Raw genomic sequence first — 17,445 nt, 5'->3', positions numbered from 1 at the left:
GGCTTCCACCTCCCTAGTGTTGGTATTATAAGTGGGCACTGACACAATCTGGTTTACTCGGTGCTGGAGGCAGCAGCGTGTATGTGTGTGTGTGTCAAACCCAGGGCTCCACATATATAGGTGAACTCTACCACTGATACTACATCTATAGCCCCAGACTCTCTTCTTAAAATTTAGAATGCTATAAACATATATCTTCTTGGTCTATATGATTAAGAATGAAATTGAAGGGCGAAATGCATTTGAGGAATTTCAGATTTGTTTCCTGAGTTTCTTTAGAATCTTTCATACAAAAGTAGTTTAAAAACTAAGAAATGGCTGGGTGGTGGTACACGCCTTTAATCCCAGCACTTGGGGGTGCAGAGGCCCGTAGATCTCTGAGTCTGAGGCCATCCTGGTCTACAGAGTGAGTTCCAGGCCAGTCAAGGCTACACAGAGAAACCCTGTCTCGAAAAACCAAAACCAAAGCAACCCAAAGCAAAACAAAAACCTAAGAAAAGAAAGTCTTCAATGGTCTGGACCACAATGAGAACCACACAGTCTACTTCTCAGACAGAGTATGGATGCGGGAGTCATCCAATGAGGAGGTGTGAAAATGCTGGCCACATGGATAAATCCCTGCTAAGCTCAGCGTGCAGCGAAGACTCTAGCTACTGGGAAAAGAAATGCATGCTTTCATTTCTACAGCATTTTATATTTATAAGGCACACATTTCCTATGGCATATGAGACACGTGGAAGACCAAATGGAAGATAACAAACACTCCCTGAAATCCCGTGTTCCAAAGACAATTCATGTTGAAACTTTGGTTTATGTTCTTTCCTTTTTTTTTTTTTTAAAAAAAGACTTGTTTATTTATTAAATTTTTGTTTCTATGTGATTCTTGGGTGTCACAGGAGCCTGTGGAGCCCAGGAGAAGTGAGATCCCTCAGAACTGAAGTTACAGGTGCCTACCGTAAGCTTCCACTGGAATGGAATCTAGCTCCTCTACAAGATCATTAAGTGCGTTCATCTTAGCCACTGAGCCACGTCTGCTGCTCCTGATGTATTTTCCTTCCTAAAACATTTTCTCTTCTGGACAGTTGTCGTCAGTCCGGTCATACAATATTAGATCCCTTTTCTCCCCAAACAACTAAATGACCTTCCGCTTTAATAAAAGCACTCAAGCATGCGGTAGCCACGGTTACATTAACGTTTTCTCACAGAGCTCCACACTTTGTGGAGTTACTCTCCTTCTCCCAGGAGCCCATTTGTGTGCCCACTCTGCAGGTTCTCATAGGAACTCTGGGAAGTCGGCATCTCCACCATGAGGATAAAAAAACCGAGGCTAGAACAGGGGCAACACAATCTTCATGCCGTGCTTTCTATGAGGAGTGAAATTAGATCTCAGTTAGGAATCACTGAGTCCTTCTGGTTCATGTTGCCTCCCAGTTTTTATTTACTTAGTGCTTTTTTTATTTACTTAGAAATACCCAACACTTGTCCTTAGCAAAATTTGATATTTTGCTTATAGCTTAACGTCTTCCCACTCCGTTCCCAGCAGTGTCCTTCAGAAACTTTGTTTTCCACTCAACATTCACAGGAATCTTCTATAGTTCCTTCCTTCCTTGGTGGCTAGGTACTGGGGAAGGAGAAAGTGGATCTCGGGCCCCCAACCTGACTTACCCTCCCTAAGTCGGCTTCATTTCCTTACACAGCCCCACCCAAACCCTGCTCTAGGCTGTTGGACCCCCATGTGAAGCTGACGGAGTTCAACTTTTTGGAAATGCAGTTTATACATTTTTATCAATGGTGAGTATGTAAAACACAGAGAGGGAGAGGGTGCAGTCTATACTAAGATCAGGGGAAACTCCACAGAGGCCTTGGCCGAAGTCTCAAAAAGCTACCAGAGATGAAAGAAACCAATAGTTGAGATCTCAAAAGGTATAACTACAGTTGTCTGGACGGGTTTGTCTACATTTACGTAGAACAAAGTATTAAATATGTGTCAAGCTTATTAGCAGTCAACAGATTATCTAGTATTATTGTATAAAAAGAGAGTATGCTTGTGTGGTCTTATACAGCCATGCCCAGGAGGGCAAGACTCTCGTGTACACAAGAACACTGACTGTGGACCCAGATAGCTGCAGACATGACCCCTGCTGACCAGCAGTACGAGCTGGGGAAACCCTGCTTTGCTGCAGTCTGGCGATGCGCTTCCTCCCGGGAGGCCTGCTGACAAGATCACAGCTCTCGCCCACAAGTCTCCCCTGTGTTTCTGTGTCTGTGTAATGATGGAGTCGCTCCAACTCAGTGAGTATTCACTGTAGGCAGAGTCCCATAGGTAATGTGTTGAAGATTACATTTTTCTTTTTTAAAGATTTATTTATTTATTTACTATTTAACATGCACTGGTGTTTTGCCTGTATATACTTTATGCGAGTGTGTCAGATCCCCTGGAACTGGAGGTGACACATGATTGTGAGCCGTAGTGTGGGTGCTGGGAATTGAACCCAGGTCCTCTGGAAGAGCAGCTGGTATTCTTAACCACTGAGCCATCTCTCCAGCCCTGAAGATTATTAACTATCACACAAGAGACACACACACTGCTACGCTCTTGTTTTCTAGACTGCACAGTTGAGAGCTGAAGAGGTTAGGAAATGAGCCATGAACCAGCTAGTGAGAGCCAGGCTCTGTGCCAGGTGTCATGGACCTGGAGGTGAATGACACCGACGGACTCGCAGCTCACGTGACTTATCCAGAGCGGGGAGCAGACAGTGTCCACTGCCATCAGCCGGATGCCAGAGAAATCAGTCGAGTGCTGTGGGAAAGGTGCGCTGCACACTGGCCAGAACACAAAGAAAGAACCCCTGAAGGCTCAGGGGACAGCACAGCAAGAGACAGACGGTCTGCATACCTGCCATCCATCCCGGATCTTCTGGTTGAAGATGCCGTATTCATAGCGGATACCATATCCATAGGCTGCGAGTCCCAGCGTTGCCATGGAGTCCAGGAAACAGGCTGAATTTGACCACATGGACAAAAATAATCAGGAGGCTTAGCATCAGTGCCAAGCCTTTCTTTTAAAAACACAAAGGCCAAACAACAGTCTTCTATCAGAAGACATTTGCATTTGAGCACAGGGATCATCGCACGAAACTTACTGGGTTTCTAAATAACCTTTTCTAATTACAGAGTTAATACCGTAGAGAAGTTAGAAAACGTAAAAATGTCTGAAGACATCCTTCCTTACCATCCTGAACAGCCATTGTGCACATACGAGCATTGTTTGAGAACAAATACAGAGGCCACCTACAGTGGGTAGGTTCACTGTTGTGACCCACAACTGCTCTTCTAAAGGAAGTTGTCTCTGTGGCTGCCTGCAGAACAGTATCCCCCAGATACAGAAACTTATGTGAGACCTGTTCTGTCATAGCACCCAACTGATTGATGGAATTCCATTGCTCTTGGAACACTTGTGACTGTAGGCACCAGAAAGTGGATTATATGAACCATTTGTAGTAATTGTTTCTGTCATCGGTGACAGTCTGTAGCCTTGGCAGCAAGGGCATCCAATTCACCAGAGTATCAGGAATTCTGCTGAGGGTAGGGGGCTTCAGTGCAAGATTTCCCTTGCTGTTTTTGTCATTTGCACTGTGAGGGGAGGGGACGGAAAGAGCAGAGGAGAACTATAGAGCCCCAGAATACTGGAATAATAGAGCTCGGACTTAATCAGCCCTAATGTCTGGGGCTCTTGTCCTGTGATCGCCATGCCATTGCTGATGTAATGATTTTCTTACTAGATTTTCTGTTAGCTAACGACAGAGCATCTGAACTAGAAGAGCCCATCGGTAGTAGGAAGAGAAGGATCTACCTAGCGCCTGGACACAATCCAAAGGGTTACATTAATCTGATTGTCCCTCTTGGGAATTTGAGCTGCCAGGGAATGAGGAAACCTACAGCAGGAATTTAATTTGAGTTGTAAGGGTCTGCATTGGGTTCCTAGCCTAACTCTTAAGACAGAGATATGGACACATAGCTAAGCCTAGAGTCAGCCTAACGTGACCAGTCCCTGCTTTGTCTGACCTGTGGCTGTCCTGGCATTCCCTAGGTCCCAACAAGTTCGTACTTAGAGCCTGAGCAGGTGGGGTTCCGACTTTCACAGTCAGGGAAGAGACTAAGGCATCTGAGATGACTCTGTCTCACTTGTTGCTCTATTCTGCCCAAACAGCGGAGGAGCAAGGCCACTAATGGCAAGTCCAGAGCAGAGTGAATGGTTCCAGCCAATGTCGAAGAGCTTGTGTTTCAAGTCAAAGCAAAGCAGACCAATTCCTATTCTCAGATAGGCGTTCCACTAGGGCTGCCACCCTCCCTACGGCCCAGGCAAGCCTGGGAAATCCTCAGATGAGTGACTTCACAGGATGATGGCAAGCAGCCTACCTGAAGCACTTTTCTATATTTCACCACTAGTGGCCACACTAAAGCACACTGCCAGCAACACTGAAAGGTTCCAATAAAATGAAACAGATGCAAACGACTTTCTAGTAACATGAGAGGGGATGCAAAAGTAACAAACTTTAAAGGAATGTGATAACATCCCCTTTGATTGCCTCCTTTAAGCCCAGGCTCCTCTTTGGACGTCATCAGGCACATTTAACATTTAAGCTAAACTTAGTATTTGAATTCAAACTATCCCATGTCTCTCTATATACATAGCTTGAAGAAGATGTAATCTTTTAAGAATATAGATGGCACCACTCTGCATGGGTTTTAATGGAACTTGCTTTGAACATGGTGATGGTCATTCACGCAGGCAAGTTCATCAACTAGGCAAGTGTGTCTGTATGGATGGGCAACTTTTAATGGCGCTTTAGAAACAATACTGTAACAAAGCTTTCCTGTTGTTTTGCTGGTCTCGCCCACATGTTGTATTTGGTGTTTGCTTTGGAGAAACTCTCCAGAGGCGGGGAAATGCTTGGTTACAGAATGTGATGTTTAATATGAGGTCAATCAGGATCTAGAATAGCTCAAGAGACAAATCTCTGGGTAAGCCTGTGTGGGATTGCGTGAATTAATTGAGGTGGGAAGACCCACTCGGAACGTGGCAGCAGCAAGAGGGACACCATTCCATGGTCTGGGGCCCTGGACTGTAGAAACAGGAGAAAGCTGTCTGAGCACGAACATTTAATCCCTTCTGCTTCCTGATGCAGATGCCTGTGACACCTGTTACCATGACTTCCCCACTGTTCCTTGGAACTCTGAGCAAAACTCAATCTTCCCTTTCTTAAACTGCTGCATATTTTGTTGCAGTGAGCAGAACTAGTGTTATATTGTAAACATTTTCTTCTCTGTTTGCAGAAAAGCCATTCCTCAAGTACAACAAAGAACTCTGTATGCATAGGAAAGGCGGTATATTAACGACATCACTGCTTGCCAGCCAATCGAAACAGCAAACTGTAGCGTGCAAGGTAAGTCTTAGAATTTATGGGAACTGACCAGCTGTGTGAACAAACAGCAGTGAAGTAAACAGGCGACTTTGGAAACCCTTGAGTGAACAGGAAGGATCTGGTTAGCTCTGGGGTTTAAGCAATGCCTGAGCAGGCTTTAAGCAACACTTTTTTTTTTCACGTTCTCTTCTCTCTGGCATTAATCAGCCCACAGGGGAAATTCAAGAACAAATCTACAGAGGGGCCATACTGTCTCCTTCTTCTAAGGAGCCAGTTGGCTCTTCCAAATGTGGTTGTGTATGACGCCCAAGAAGGACGGGTCGCCCAGATGGTACAGCCCATTCCTGCTGCGCTTACCGGCAAGCCTTCCCAGACCACCATTGCCGAGCCCAGCGTCTTCTTCAATTTCTTCTAACTCCTCCATGTCCAGTCCAAGCTGAGGAGAAAGGAGAACAATATCGGACACAGATACACATCTAGGCCATCCCAGGGACAACAACCACTTCCAAAAGCACTGGCCAGACATCAGGGTGATCCATGTGCTTGATCTGGCTATGGTTTGTTTGAGGCATGTTTTGGTACTGCATTGTTAACTGCAGAAACTGGCAACTGCTGGTGCCAGGGGTCCAAGATGGACTGGCCAGGAATGGAGAAGCATCATCCTAGATGTCCTCTGTGGACCACGTCACTTCCTTAATATTGGCCCTTAGATAGAGACTGCTAAATCTCCCTTGTAAAATGTGGAAGATGAAGGTACGTACTTTTAGGGTTGTGAGCCAAATGATATCGTATTAAACAAACAACAGCATTAGTCTTGGGTAGATGTATCATGTTATTACTATTGTAATATGTATCATATGCTATTATTACTTTAAAAATATGAGGGTCAGTGGGGACAGCCACCTGTCTCCACTTGGGGACAGTTGCTAGCTTCTTTCTCCAAAGTGCTGGGATCACAGTCTTGAAGCCACTAGCACTGGGTCCCACCAGGGTCTTGCAGCAGACTCTACGCTGTCAATTACTTATTTTATGAGGAAACTGATGTTGTCATAAACCCAGTGGCTTGCTTCCTGTGGACTAGATGATAATCTCGCCCGACCTCACTGAAGGTTAATCTACTGTGAAATAGCTGTGACCTTATCTGAAGGTCACATACCTCACCTCAAATTAGACAGTTTAAAAAAACCCATCTCTTCTCCCCTTCCTCTCCTTCTGTGCTTGTGCAGGACAGAGGCCAACCTGCTAGTCAGCGCTATTCTTCCGCCGTGTGGATCTCAGGGCTTGAACTCAGGTCACAGGGCTTAGATGCAGCACCTTTATCTTGGATAGCTTTTCGTGGGAAACTAATTTCAATATTGAAAACATATGCACAAGAAGGAACTGCCTAAAGTGATGCCCACATTTTCTCTGAGCCACTTCTCAGGACCCCCACCCTTCTACCCTGTTACTTCCTTATGTAAGTGTTGATAATCAGATCTCGCAGGAACTCAAACATGGCTCTGCACCATTTCACCGGGAAGGGGCTTTTGAATTTGCTCCCTGGTGACCAGGGATTCCTTGGTCCTTATGCAGCTCATGCTCCATGCTAACCAGAACTCATCATCTTGAAAAGTTACAAAGTGGAAAACCAAGAAGCTCTGAACCTTAACTACACAGATGCAGGTCATGTGTACACGCCACCCCAAGGAAGGTATGCAATGTTTTTCTAGTATGAGGGGAAGAAAGGGAAGTGGTGGAGAGCTGCTGTGGTTCTTTGGCAGGAAGTGCTCTAACTAACCAACACAAAGGACGCAGGCCACACTAAGCACCATCCCAGCCCTGGGGAAAGGAGCATTCTGACCCACGTGTCATTTGTAAATACTTGCTTCTCCATCCAGACTCCTCAGAAAGGTGAAGGACTTCTTGTTTTTGGAGGACAGACACCTGGAGGAAGGGCTGGAATGTGTCCTTATAAACAGAGGAGCAAGTTAGGACTCCTTAAGAGGAAGCGTGTTTTCCGTCTTGTTAGGCGAGAGAGAAACAATGTTACTGTCTTTACGTTGTCTGATATACGGATAACGTCCAACTTGGATCATTTCTTAAAAGGCAAACTGTGGCCTGCTCTACATCAGGCTTGCAAGTCTCACAATGAAGACTTTTACAAGTTTCATTTTAAAAATGTGGTTTGTTTCAGAAAAACTATCTAAGACTTTGCAAAACAAAATCCTCATGCCTGATAACCCATTCTCTAATTTCCTTTTCTCTCCATCCTGTAGACCAGGCTGGCCTTAAACTCAGAGATCCACCTGCTCCTGCCTCCCCAGTGCTGGGTTTAAAGGTGTGCGCCACCACACCCAGGCCTCAGTTCTCCAACTTGTGTTTATTTCTCATTGTTTGTAAAAAAAAAAAAAACTAAGAAGCAACTTGTCATGCAAATGTGCATGTGGTGTGTGTGTGTGTGTGTGTGTGTGTGAAGTGAACTGGAAATGTAGAGAAAGAAGGCGTGAGAAACATGAGGATGACATACCTGGTAAATGGCCTCATCACAGGCATTTTGTAAGCCGAGGTTGATCATGGTGTTCTGTAATGCTCGGCCCATGTAAAACTCCAGAGAGAGGTAATAGACCCTCTGAAATAAAGAGAGGAAGGGCTGTCACTCTTCTGTGGAGTCAACCATGCTTGTCAATACACATAAAGATGCAGATCCATGTAACGCCACCAAGAGAAAGCCGTCAGGTCTCGGGCTGCTTTAACTCACGCTCACATCACCTGACGGGATGCCTGACAGTGCGTACCGCTCCCGACATGAGGAGACCATGCTATACACGATTTCTGGCAAAGTAGCTTGGTATCAAACTAACAGGATTCAATGTTTTTGTTTTGTTTTTCCCTGCTCATGGCCTTCATGAATAAAACACTTATAGAGAAACAATTTGGACTGCCTGCCTTCATCACCTTTCACTTCAAGGGTCGGGTCGGTTGCTTCTGCCCCTGTGACATAAGAAACACACAGACTAGCTCCCACACAGGTTGGGGCTAGACAACATTCCTCTTTCACTGACAACTCATTATTGGCATGAAGAATCCCCCAGGAATACCCACCCAGGAAGACTCTCCCCCACAAGAAAAGCCCAGGAATACTTTCCCCAAGAAGACCCCCCCAAGACTTCCCCAGGAAGTCTACATAGCAGTTCTTCTGGCAAGAGGACCCAAGGCTTAGAAGTGTTTGTTCTCAATGAGACAGTAAATTTCCCTATGGACTTAGAAACTATTTGCCTTTGGCCTGGGAAAAGCCAGGTAAATAAGAGCGGAGGCAAGTGAGAGGCACAAAGTTCAGACCGGCCTGAAACCTCTTCAAATGCAGCAGGGTTTGCTGATGTAAAAGGATGGATGTTGGAGCGACTGAAGCCCCCCTTTCAGGCCACTTTGCCCTCTGTATCAGTTACCCTGCTCCCGAAAGGGCATAGAACAAAGCAGTGAGAGCCTGTTCAAGTCACTTCAAATTTCAGGTGCTCCCCATTTCCACAGGATAGGAAGAACCAAAAATAAAAGTATTTGGGCAACTCAACAAATCAATGATGATGATGATGAGGAGGATATGATAATAATAAATGGTGATGGTGATAGAGCTCATGTAAGAAATCACTATTACATCAACTCAGAAATTTCACTCGTTCTTACTTTCATTTTATGAAACAATTGAGTTCTGAACCTCCACAAACACAGGCAATGCTGTGCCCTGCCTGGGCATCTAATACTGCTGTCCAGAGCACAGCATTTGTGTCCAGCTTCTCTGAACATTTATGGGGGGAAATTTCTTCTGGGTCCTTGTCAGCCTATCAGATAGATGCCTATGCATGTTAGTTAAAGGCATCTTTCTGGGGACACACTTAGGACCCAAGGGTTCAAAGTATGACTCCTACCCGAGGCTGGGGGTTCTATTCGTGAGGCCACGAGGGACAGCAGATCAAGCCACAGATACCATTAGCTCAGCTCTTTCCAGCCTTCATATGTGTATTTTCATTCCCTCTCTGTTGGAATGAAGCCCGTTTACCTGTTCCAGGATCTATGCAAATGCCATTTGTAAATACATCTATACCGCTGTCTTGCAACTGTGAAGTCACAAGCCTGAAATTATTGCATTTCTGCTAAGTTTCTTGACCTTCCTTTTAAGGTTAAAGCAGCACTGACTTAAGACCCATTAGCATGAAAAACATCTTCAGGGTTTTAAGATAGTTCTGGTTCTTTTAGACAGGTTTGCTCAAAGTATCTTCCTAGAGGACAGACTTTTTAAGGACAGTAACTCTAGGCGAGTTCCTATTTTTATTTTGGCTTTTGTTTGTTTGTTTGTTTTGATAGGCTTTACTGTGTAATAGCCCTCGCTGTCCTGGAACTTACTCTATAGATCAGGCTGGCCTCAAACTCACAGAGATCCGCCTGTCTCTGCTACCCAGGTGCTGGGATTAAATGCGTGTGCCACCACTGCCGGGCTAGATTTCCTATTATTCTGATGAGTGATATGTTTTGAGGTAAAATATCTTTTATATTTGAGAATATGTAACACCTTGAAAAACAGACCTATGTTCGCACAATGTCCCGTGGGCATGTATTACACATTCCTAATGATAAACTATTTGAATATCTTCATTTACCTTGTAAATTTCATGCACAAACCACTCCTAATATTGCATCTACATTATATAAAACCAGTTACAAAGGGTTTGAAAAGATAGAATGAAGATGATATAATAATATCAATGCATTAAAAATAGTTTTGAAGTTGTTTTCCTCAGAAACTGGAGGACCTGAGTGCTTCTGTCTGGGCACCCCGTCAGGGGTTTGAAACATGTGATAGCAAATCTGAGACGTGCAGGAGTGGTACCTAGAGACCCGTGCTGGGAGGGCACTTCAAGTGGAGGGTGGAGGGTGAGCAGAGCACCCACGTGGGAGATGGTGAAATGGCAGAGCAGTGGAGGAAGATGGGCAGAGGGTAAGGCCAGCTAAGACGGAAGGGCAGGTTCACCTGTGAAGATGGCAGTGAAGCCCTTCAGGACTACATCAGGGCTGGAGCCAACCTTAACAGTAGGATGTGCTCGCTGCTTTGGGAAGCTCAACTGGACCCAGGCCTACACTGACTCGGGGTTGCAAATGCTGTGTCTTTGGGAGGTGACAGATAAAATAGAGGTCTAAGTGAAGTTGCCTAAAACAGCCTGAAACACTGAAGCACAAAGGACTGTAAAGCCATGGAATTTACATAAACTATCCAGAGGCAGTTCCCTGGCCAAGTGGTGTACCAGCTAGCAGGGGTCAACCTCCTGTGGCTGGCTTACTGTTCCTGGGAAGGTTCCTCTGAGAAGCCTATTACAACAGACCCATAGGGCCTCTCAGCAAGGCAGAAAGTCAGACTGGCAAGTTTGGAGGGGACCTGCAGGTATTTGAAAGGAAATACAAAAGGAAGTCAATGTTTTTCATTGGAGTGACTGTCATGATGGTGACCAAGGTTAAATTAAAAAAGAGGGCGGGTCAGGGCTGGAGGTCAGGGCTGCGAGGAAGGTGATCGTGATCGAGTTTCTGTGTGCTGAAGTTTGAGGGACTAGAAGAGGCTTTGGTGTGCTTAAAGCTTTGGTATTTATACAGGGGCTGGGGCTAGAGAACTGGGTTTGGCGATTTGTGGGCACATCTGGGAGTGAGGCTGAGGAGGGAACATGGGCACATCTCCTGGTCTTACCCAGGTACTCTGTAAGGACTGGAGACATCCTGCTTCCACAGAGACCATCATGGAGGAATCTGAATTTTTAAAACTTTCCATAAGACTTTCCAAGCTCCCCCCGCCCCAGACAGGGTTTCTCTGTAGCTTTGGAGCCTGTTCTGGAACTCGCTCTTGTAGACCAGGCTCTTCTAAGAAGTTACACAACATGTTCATTGCTGTCCTGCAGTGTAACCCTGTCCCGCTTGCTCTGAGCTCATATAGTAAAGAAGAGTCAGGGGAGAAACTAGCTGGAGAACTAGGAAGATTAGCACTGGAGGACAAAGGACAAAACTGTGTTAGGATGCTAAATGCTACAGTGTGTGTGTGTGTGTGTGTGTGTATGTCTGTCTGTCTGTGCACACGTGCGTGTGTATTTCTAAAATCTGGCTCCAACCCAGACAAATCCTGGACTAGCACTAAAAAATTTTGATGCAAGATAAAGCATGTTGCACTGATAAAGAGATACAGTAGATGAATGTAGGCGCCAAGTGTTTTCTACACGTTTAGATTTGGAAGGACACACATTCGCTACTGTTCTGTCTGGGCAGCAGCCTGGTAGGCAGGCTGGGGGGGGGATCTTTACACCCGCTGGGAGTTTATTCCTCAGCTTTAGAAATCCCTATAGTTCTCAGGCACAAACAGTAGAGATAACTTTTCTCGGTGTTTTTATATTTTTTAAAACGCCTAGTAAGTGTATATACGCATTTCCCCTTGGCTCCAGAATCTGCTTTCATCGTTTTCAACATCACCCCACAGTCGGCTTTTCCACTTTCCTCTCTCAAAACATCCTCTGTACTTATAAGGCTGCTGCCCCTCACTCCCTCTCCCTACCCGGTCCTCCCTACAGGTAACCTTCAGTACCTGTTTTGTTCTCTACCTAGATTGGTCACGACGGGATGGTGCTGCTCCCTCTACAAGTCCACCACCCCCAGAGATTCTGCACTCTGGCCCTCGGCAGAAAGGGGAGCAGGTTCCCAAATGGCGGCGTCCCCCACAGGTCTGGGGCAGGTCTCTGGGAGGGAGGAGAGTGTGTTCACGGGGATATACGCAGGTGAGTCTCAGGCTTGGCCTGACCCATCCTGCAGGAATCAGAAAGTTCAGGAACTGCAGCTTCCACGCGCAGTAGTGGACCGGGACTTCCCCCTTCTCTCGGCTGCACAGTTAGGCTGGCCAGCCCTGAGGCCTGGGCGGGGTCACTACAGAAGAGCTCCACACTTCCCTAAACATTAAGCTCGGTGCTTCCAAGCCCCCCTCCCGCGGCCGCCCCGAACTGTCAGAGGCCTGGAACCGTGACTTGCACGCCACAAAGGAGGCTCCGGGTCCCCCTTAGTTAAGTGCTGAGTAGGCACTCCATAAAGTTTGCTAAGTTCACGGGCGAGGGAGGCCTGTGCTCTTGCCACCAGTTGGTCTCCGGATCACACAACACAGTGGAACGGGTGGCACAGCGCTGCGGGGGAGGTGAGATCTGGGCCCCGCTGTCGGGACGAGGACAGGGTGTGGAGGGCGGGCAAACGCCCTCCACCGGGTACCTTGGGACACTTGTCGTAGTAGTACTGCTGTGTGCGTATCCAGCGCCCCACCAGGTGGTCGCGCACCGTGTGCGCCAGAGCGAAGAAGTAGTCGCGGGGGGTGGCCACATTGCGGTCCTTGACAAGCGTAAAGTGTAGGTGCCGGTTGAAGCCCTTCTTCAGCTCCGCCACGTTCTCCACGCCCACGATGCCGCGGATGCTGATCTGCCGTCGTTTCTCCTGGTCGGTTAGGGGCTTCGCCATGGTTGCTGGTGGAGGGACAACAGAGCGGGCGGGGCGCGGGTCTGCAGGACTGGCCCGGTCCGGTCTCCAGCGATGGTTTTGAGGCTCTGTGGAGTTGCTGATCCACCCCTCGGCGCGCCACCGCCCCTCGCCCAGCTCCCGCCCACCCGCGGCGGCCGGAGCACACCCCCCCCGGGGGAGGGGGCGGCAAGGGAGCCCCCAGGGCGGCGCCGCGGCTTTGAGCACCGCCTCCCGGCCTCTCCCAGAACCTCTCGGTCACGTAGCGCGCGGAGTCTCCGACCTGTGTGCGGGCGGGGTAGGAGGCCTCGTCCGGACCGTTCACCCAGGTTGCCATTTCTCAGCGGGAGAAGGCTCCACTGTAGCTTCCTGGGGCGACACTACTGTAGGGTCAGGGTGATTTAACCAAGGTTGCTCAGCCTGGCTTACCAGCCCTTGGCATCGCCCCATCCTGGATCTTTAGGGAGCCTCGGTTGTTTTTATTTATTTTCTGAGGGGGCAGGACTAGGGTTTCTTATGTCTAGACCCAGGCTGGGGCCAGCCAGCAGCGCGTAAAAGTCAAGGGGATGGTCTGTTGAGTAGAAGCTTCAGGCTCAGTTGGGGACAAGACTTCGACTTGAGACCCCTTGTTAACAGTGTGTTTAAACCAAGTGAGACACAGGGGTAAGAGGAGGGTGTGTGTGTGTGTGTGTGTGTGTGTGTGTGTAGAAGAGGTTACTCATGGAGTCAGTTGTTTTATATGTAGAATACAAACAAGCTTCAGCTGGTGGTGGCAGTCTATGTGTTTCAGACTTTGGAAAGGTAAATGTGGCATTTTAAGATGTCAGTTCTTTTTCAAAATGTATGCGTTGTATTGTGCACACGCATGAATGTCCTCGTATGTGCGCACAGGTGTATAGAGGTCAGAACTGCTTACAGAGATTGATTTTCTCCTTCAAGGTATCATGTGGTCATACAGGTTCCTGGGATTGATCACATGTGGGTCAGACTTGGCAGCAGGTGCCTCTCTCTACCTGCTGAGCCATCTACAGGGTCCACGTCAGAGGTCTGTCTTCCTCTCCTCTCCTCTCCTCTCCTCTCCTCTCCTCTCCTCTCCTCTCCTCTCCTCTCCTCTCCTCTCCTCTCCTCTCCTCTCCTCTCCTCTCCTCCCCTCCCCTCCCCTCCCCTCCCCTCCCCTCCCCTCCCCTCCCCTCCCCTCTCCTTTCCTTTTTTTCCTTTCCTTTCTTCCCTTGCTCCTTCCCTCCTTCCTTTCTCTTTCTCCCTTCCTTCCTTCTTTCTCTGTTTCCTTCCTCCCTCATCCCTCCCTCCCTTCCTCCCTCCCTTCCTCCCTCCCTCTTCTCTCTCTCATTCTCTCTCTTCTTTCTCTTCCTTCCTTCCTTTCTCCCCTCCTCCCTCCCTCCTTTCTCTCCCATTCTCTTCCTTCCTTCTTCTTTTTAAATCAAAGCTAATTATTTTGAGTAGATGCTCAGGCGAGCAGTTACTTGATTCAGGCTGAATCAACCCTTACTCTAAAAATGAAAGTTCTACTCTTGTGGGTCTGGCTTTGTTTTCAGATGCTCATTCTCCAGCTCCCAGGGCTTTGGCTCTGGTCTTTGGGAAGGATTCAGACAGAAGTGGCTTTATGTGAAGGCTTTGAGGAAAGCACGGCCATGAGAGATGGGGAGAGGGTTGGATTTGGGTGAGGCCACAGAGGTCAGAATGCGCTGCTGAATTAAAATTAAGAGCCACATGGTGACGTTTGAGGGACGCCTGAATGAGAAGGCTCTTTGGCAGATTGTAAAACCTCACAGCTTTTTAAAAGTAAGGTTGACGTCTTTGAATGCCGTGGTAACGAATCTTCATTGTGAACTTGGCGACATTTGGAACACCTGAATACCCAGGCACACCTCTGGGTAGGTGGTGGTGTTTTCAGAGCTGGAAGGGGGACCTGCTTTAAATGTGGCTGGCATCAGCCCATGGGGAAAGGCCCCGGGATGACAAAACAGGACAAAGGAGAGAGTGACAGAGCACCAGTGCCCACCTTTCTCTGCTTCTGTCATGTGGCCACCCTGTCCTGCTGCCAGCACCATGGTTGCCCTGCTGTAGTGGACTATGTCTAAACTCTTCACATGTTGGAAGATTCCAAAGGCAGAGGCGACGTTCTAGTTTTGCTTGGGATGTCTTTGTGCAGCGATGGCCTATCTCCCTGAGACTACCCAAGAGGACAGGGTTTTCATAGGGAGCAAGGATAACCTGGCTATACTGTTTTCTTGATTTGATATCTGGTCAGTGAGCCCACCCCCATCCTTCCCCACCCCCAATGAACATCTCTTCTACATGGGAAAAATCAGACCTCATAATGTTCCAGCTATGGAGTGTGAGAGGGACCATACCACCAACCATGTAAAAGCGGGTATGTATGCCTGAGCTGTGGAGATAACTTGGGGGGGGGAAGTGCTGCCATGCAACCGTGAGGACCTGAGAGGGAGCCCCATTTCACAGAAAAGCTGGACAGTGTGGAGTGTGTCTATAATCCCAGAGCCGATGAGGCAGAGATGGACGGTCCCTGGTACGCTTCATGATTCTCGGCTACTGACCTATCTTAAAACAAATAAACATCATCATCAACAACAAAAATCGAGGTCAATACCTGAGGAACAGCACTCAAAGTAACTTCTGACCTATGCATACACACGTGCGCTCGCACACACATGTGCACAGACATGTAAAAGAGGGCATAATCACAGCCAGTGCCACCAAGTACTCTGCAGACGTGACGTTACATGACAGTCACCCTCTAACTGCTCCTTTGAACTTCCCCACATGTCTGTGGCACTGGTTAATCTATTTTTATTGGAAAACAGGGTTGGACCCTCACCCTCTTTAGGTTTAACACTAAACTAGCAATTAGTACAAGTACTTTCCATTTGGGAAAATGATGATTTCCCAGCTAATATTCTGTTACAAATTTTGTTTTCTATATTTTTGTTAAGTAAAATTTGCATCCAGCAAAACCATCTAGGTTGGTATGTGAGTAAAAGAAAAGAGAAAGTGTGGTACTGGCACATGATGTGTAAGAACCAAGGTGGGCTCCAGTCCCCTTCCAAACCTACCATCTAGTCCTTTAGTCCTTGTGTCCTAGGCTAGGAACCCAAGACTGTGAGCATTAACTTACTGGACCAAGAAGATGATTCTTTTTAAAGAACTCACTTTTAGACCTTCCCTGGGCAGAAACTATGGCTTCCTAAAAAGGCAGCTGCTTTAAATTGCCCGCAAGCTCAGCACCGACAAAGATCTGTATTGTGCCCGCTTCCTCGCTGCTTCTCCCACTGCCGTAATGAAAAGGCTCTGTGAATGACTGAACTGCCTGTCTAGACCTCAAAGGACAAGCTGCCCACTGTCAGAAGAGAACCATGGGAACCTGTGTTGGCTCAGGAGGTCTACAGTGATGCAGACTCTGGGGACAGGATTAGACCTGCAAGGCTCTTCACAGGGCAGAAGCCTGTGGGAGAGTCAGAGGGAACCAGGTCAGACCCACGTGTGATCCAATGAAGGAGAAAGGGAGGGAATAGGCTGTACGTTTGTCTCAGGAAGATCCCCCAAGGCCACAGGACAGTTCCGGGGCTTGTCAACTGTCAGAGGAGTTTTTGGAATGTGCTCAGTCATTGGTGTGCACCTCAGGGAGCCCCGCCTCTGTGCAAACCCAGAGGGCAAGGCTTTCAAGCCCGGGGTGGTTCTACCTACTGTTAGCAGATCACTAGGAGGCTTGTCCCAGAAAGACAGAAAATAAGTAAAAATAACTTGATATGTACCATGGCTTAAAGCAGGGTTATATGCCATATTCAGAGCTGCCAAAACTACAACCAAAAATTTTACAAGGACTCCGAGAAGACCTGTTTCTGACTCTCCTAGATAATGTCTTAAACTGCAGTTTATACTGGCCTGAAACTCAGGGAGACCCCCTGCCTCAGCCTGTCTTGGGATGACAGGCCTGAGCTGCCACCCCCAGCCCTTCTGGCTCGGTTTCCACTGTCCCTCACTTCTTCCGCTCCTTCCAGCAGTGCAGGGGGGGGCAGTTTCTGCTTTTCTCCCCACTTTAGGAACGAGGGTACTACGGCTTAGGCGTTCAGGTTTGTTCAAGATCACTTCATAAATTCACTGCAGGGATTTTACATCTGTGAGCGTAGATTCTAACATGAAGCACCTTTGAGATAGTAGGAAACCAGAGTTCTGTCTGCACCTCAGCTAACCCATGTCCTCTGTTCCCCTGGGCTGCTCTGTGCTCTTGATTGGCCTTTTGACCTGCTTTGAATCCGTCCAGAAGCCCAGGGAAGTGGCCCAAAGTGGCCCCGCATGCAGGTCACATGGCCAGTAGAGAAGGACAACATCATGTCAGAGCTGCGCTTTGCTCAGTGAGCAGAAGTTAGAACATTGTTAATCCATGTATCTAATACATGACTCTGACAGCCGAAGCTCCTACTCAGACCCTGCTGTCTTAAACATTTAGAATGACAACTGAGAGCTTCGTTTTTTTTAAACCACA

At 47.6% G+C, this 17,445-nt stretch overlaps 1 protein-coding gene across 1 annotated transcript in view; it reads right to left on the bottom strand.

Moving 5' to 3' along the window:
- The window catches only part of Pygl (glycogen phosphorylase L), a 34,894-nt gene extending 21,872 nt beyond the window's left edge, over positions 1-13,022 (bottom strand). Inside the window, exons 1-4 of the mRNA XM_057783097.1 lie at positions 12,684-13,022; positions 7,933-8,034; positions 5,784-5,862; positions 2,897-3,000 (exon numbers count right to left, since the gene is read on the bottom strand). Of these exons, the coding sequence (XP_057639080.1) occupies positions 2,897-3,000; positions 5,784-5,862; positions 7,933-8,034; positions 12,684-12,926 (528 nt within the window). The 5' untranslated portion in view covers positions 12,927-13,022. The remainder of the gene's footprint in view (positions 1-2,896; positions 3,001-5,783; positions 5,863-7,932; positions 8,035-12,683) is intronic.
- Positions 13,023-17,445: the final 4,423 nt, after the last annotated feature.

This window comes from Chionomys nivalis, chromosome 10 (genome assembly GCF_950005125.1).
Source record: "Chionomys nivalis chromosome 10, mChiNiv1.1, whole genome shotgun sequence".
Lineage (NCBI taxonomy): Eukaryota > Metazoa > Chordata > Mammalia > Rodentia > Cricetidae > Chionomys > Chionomys nivalis.
Note: the sequence above shows the minus strand (reverse complement) of the source record. Positions and strands in the feature narration are given on the sequence as shown.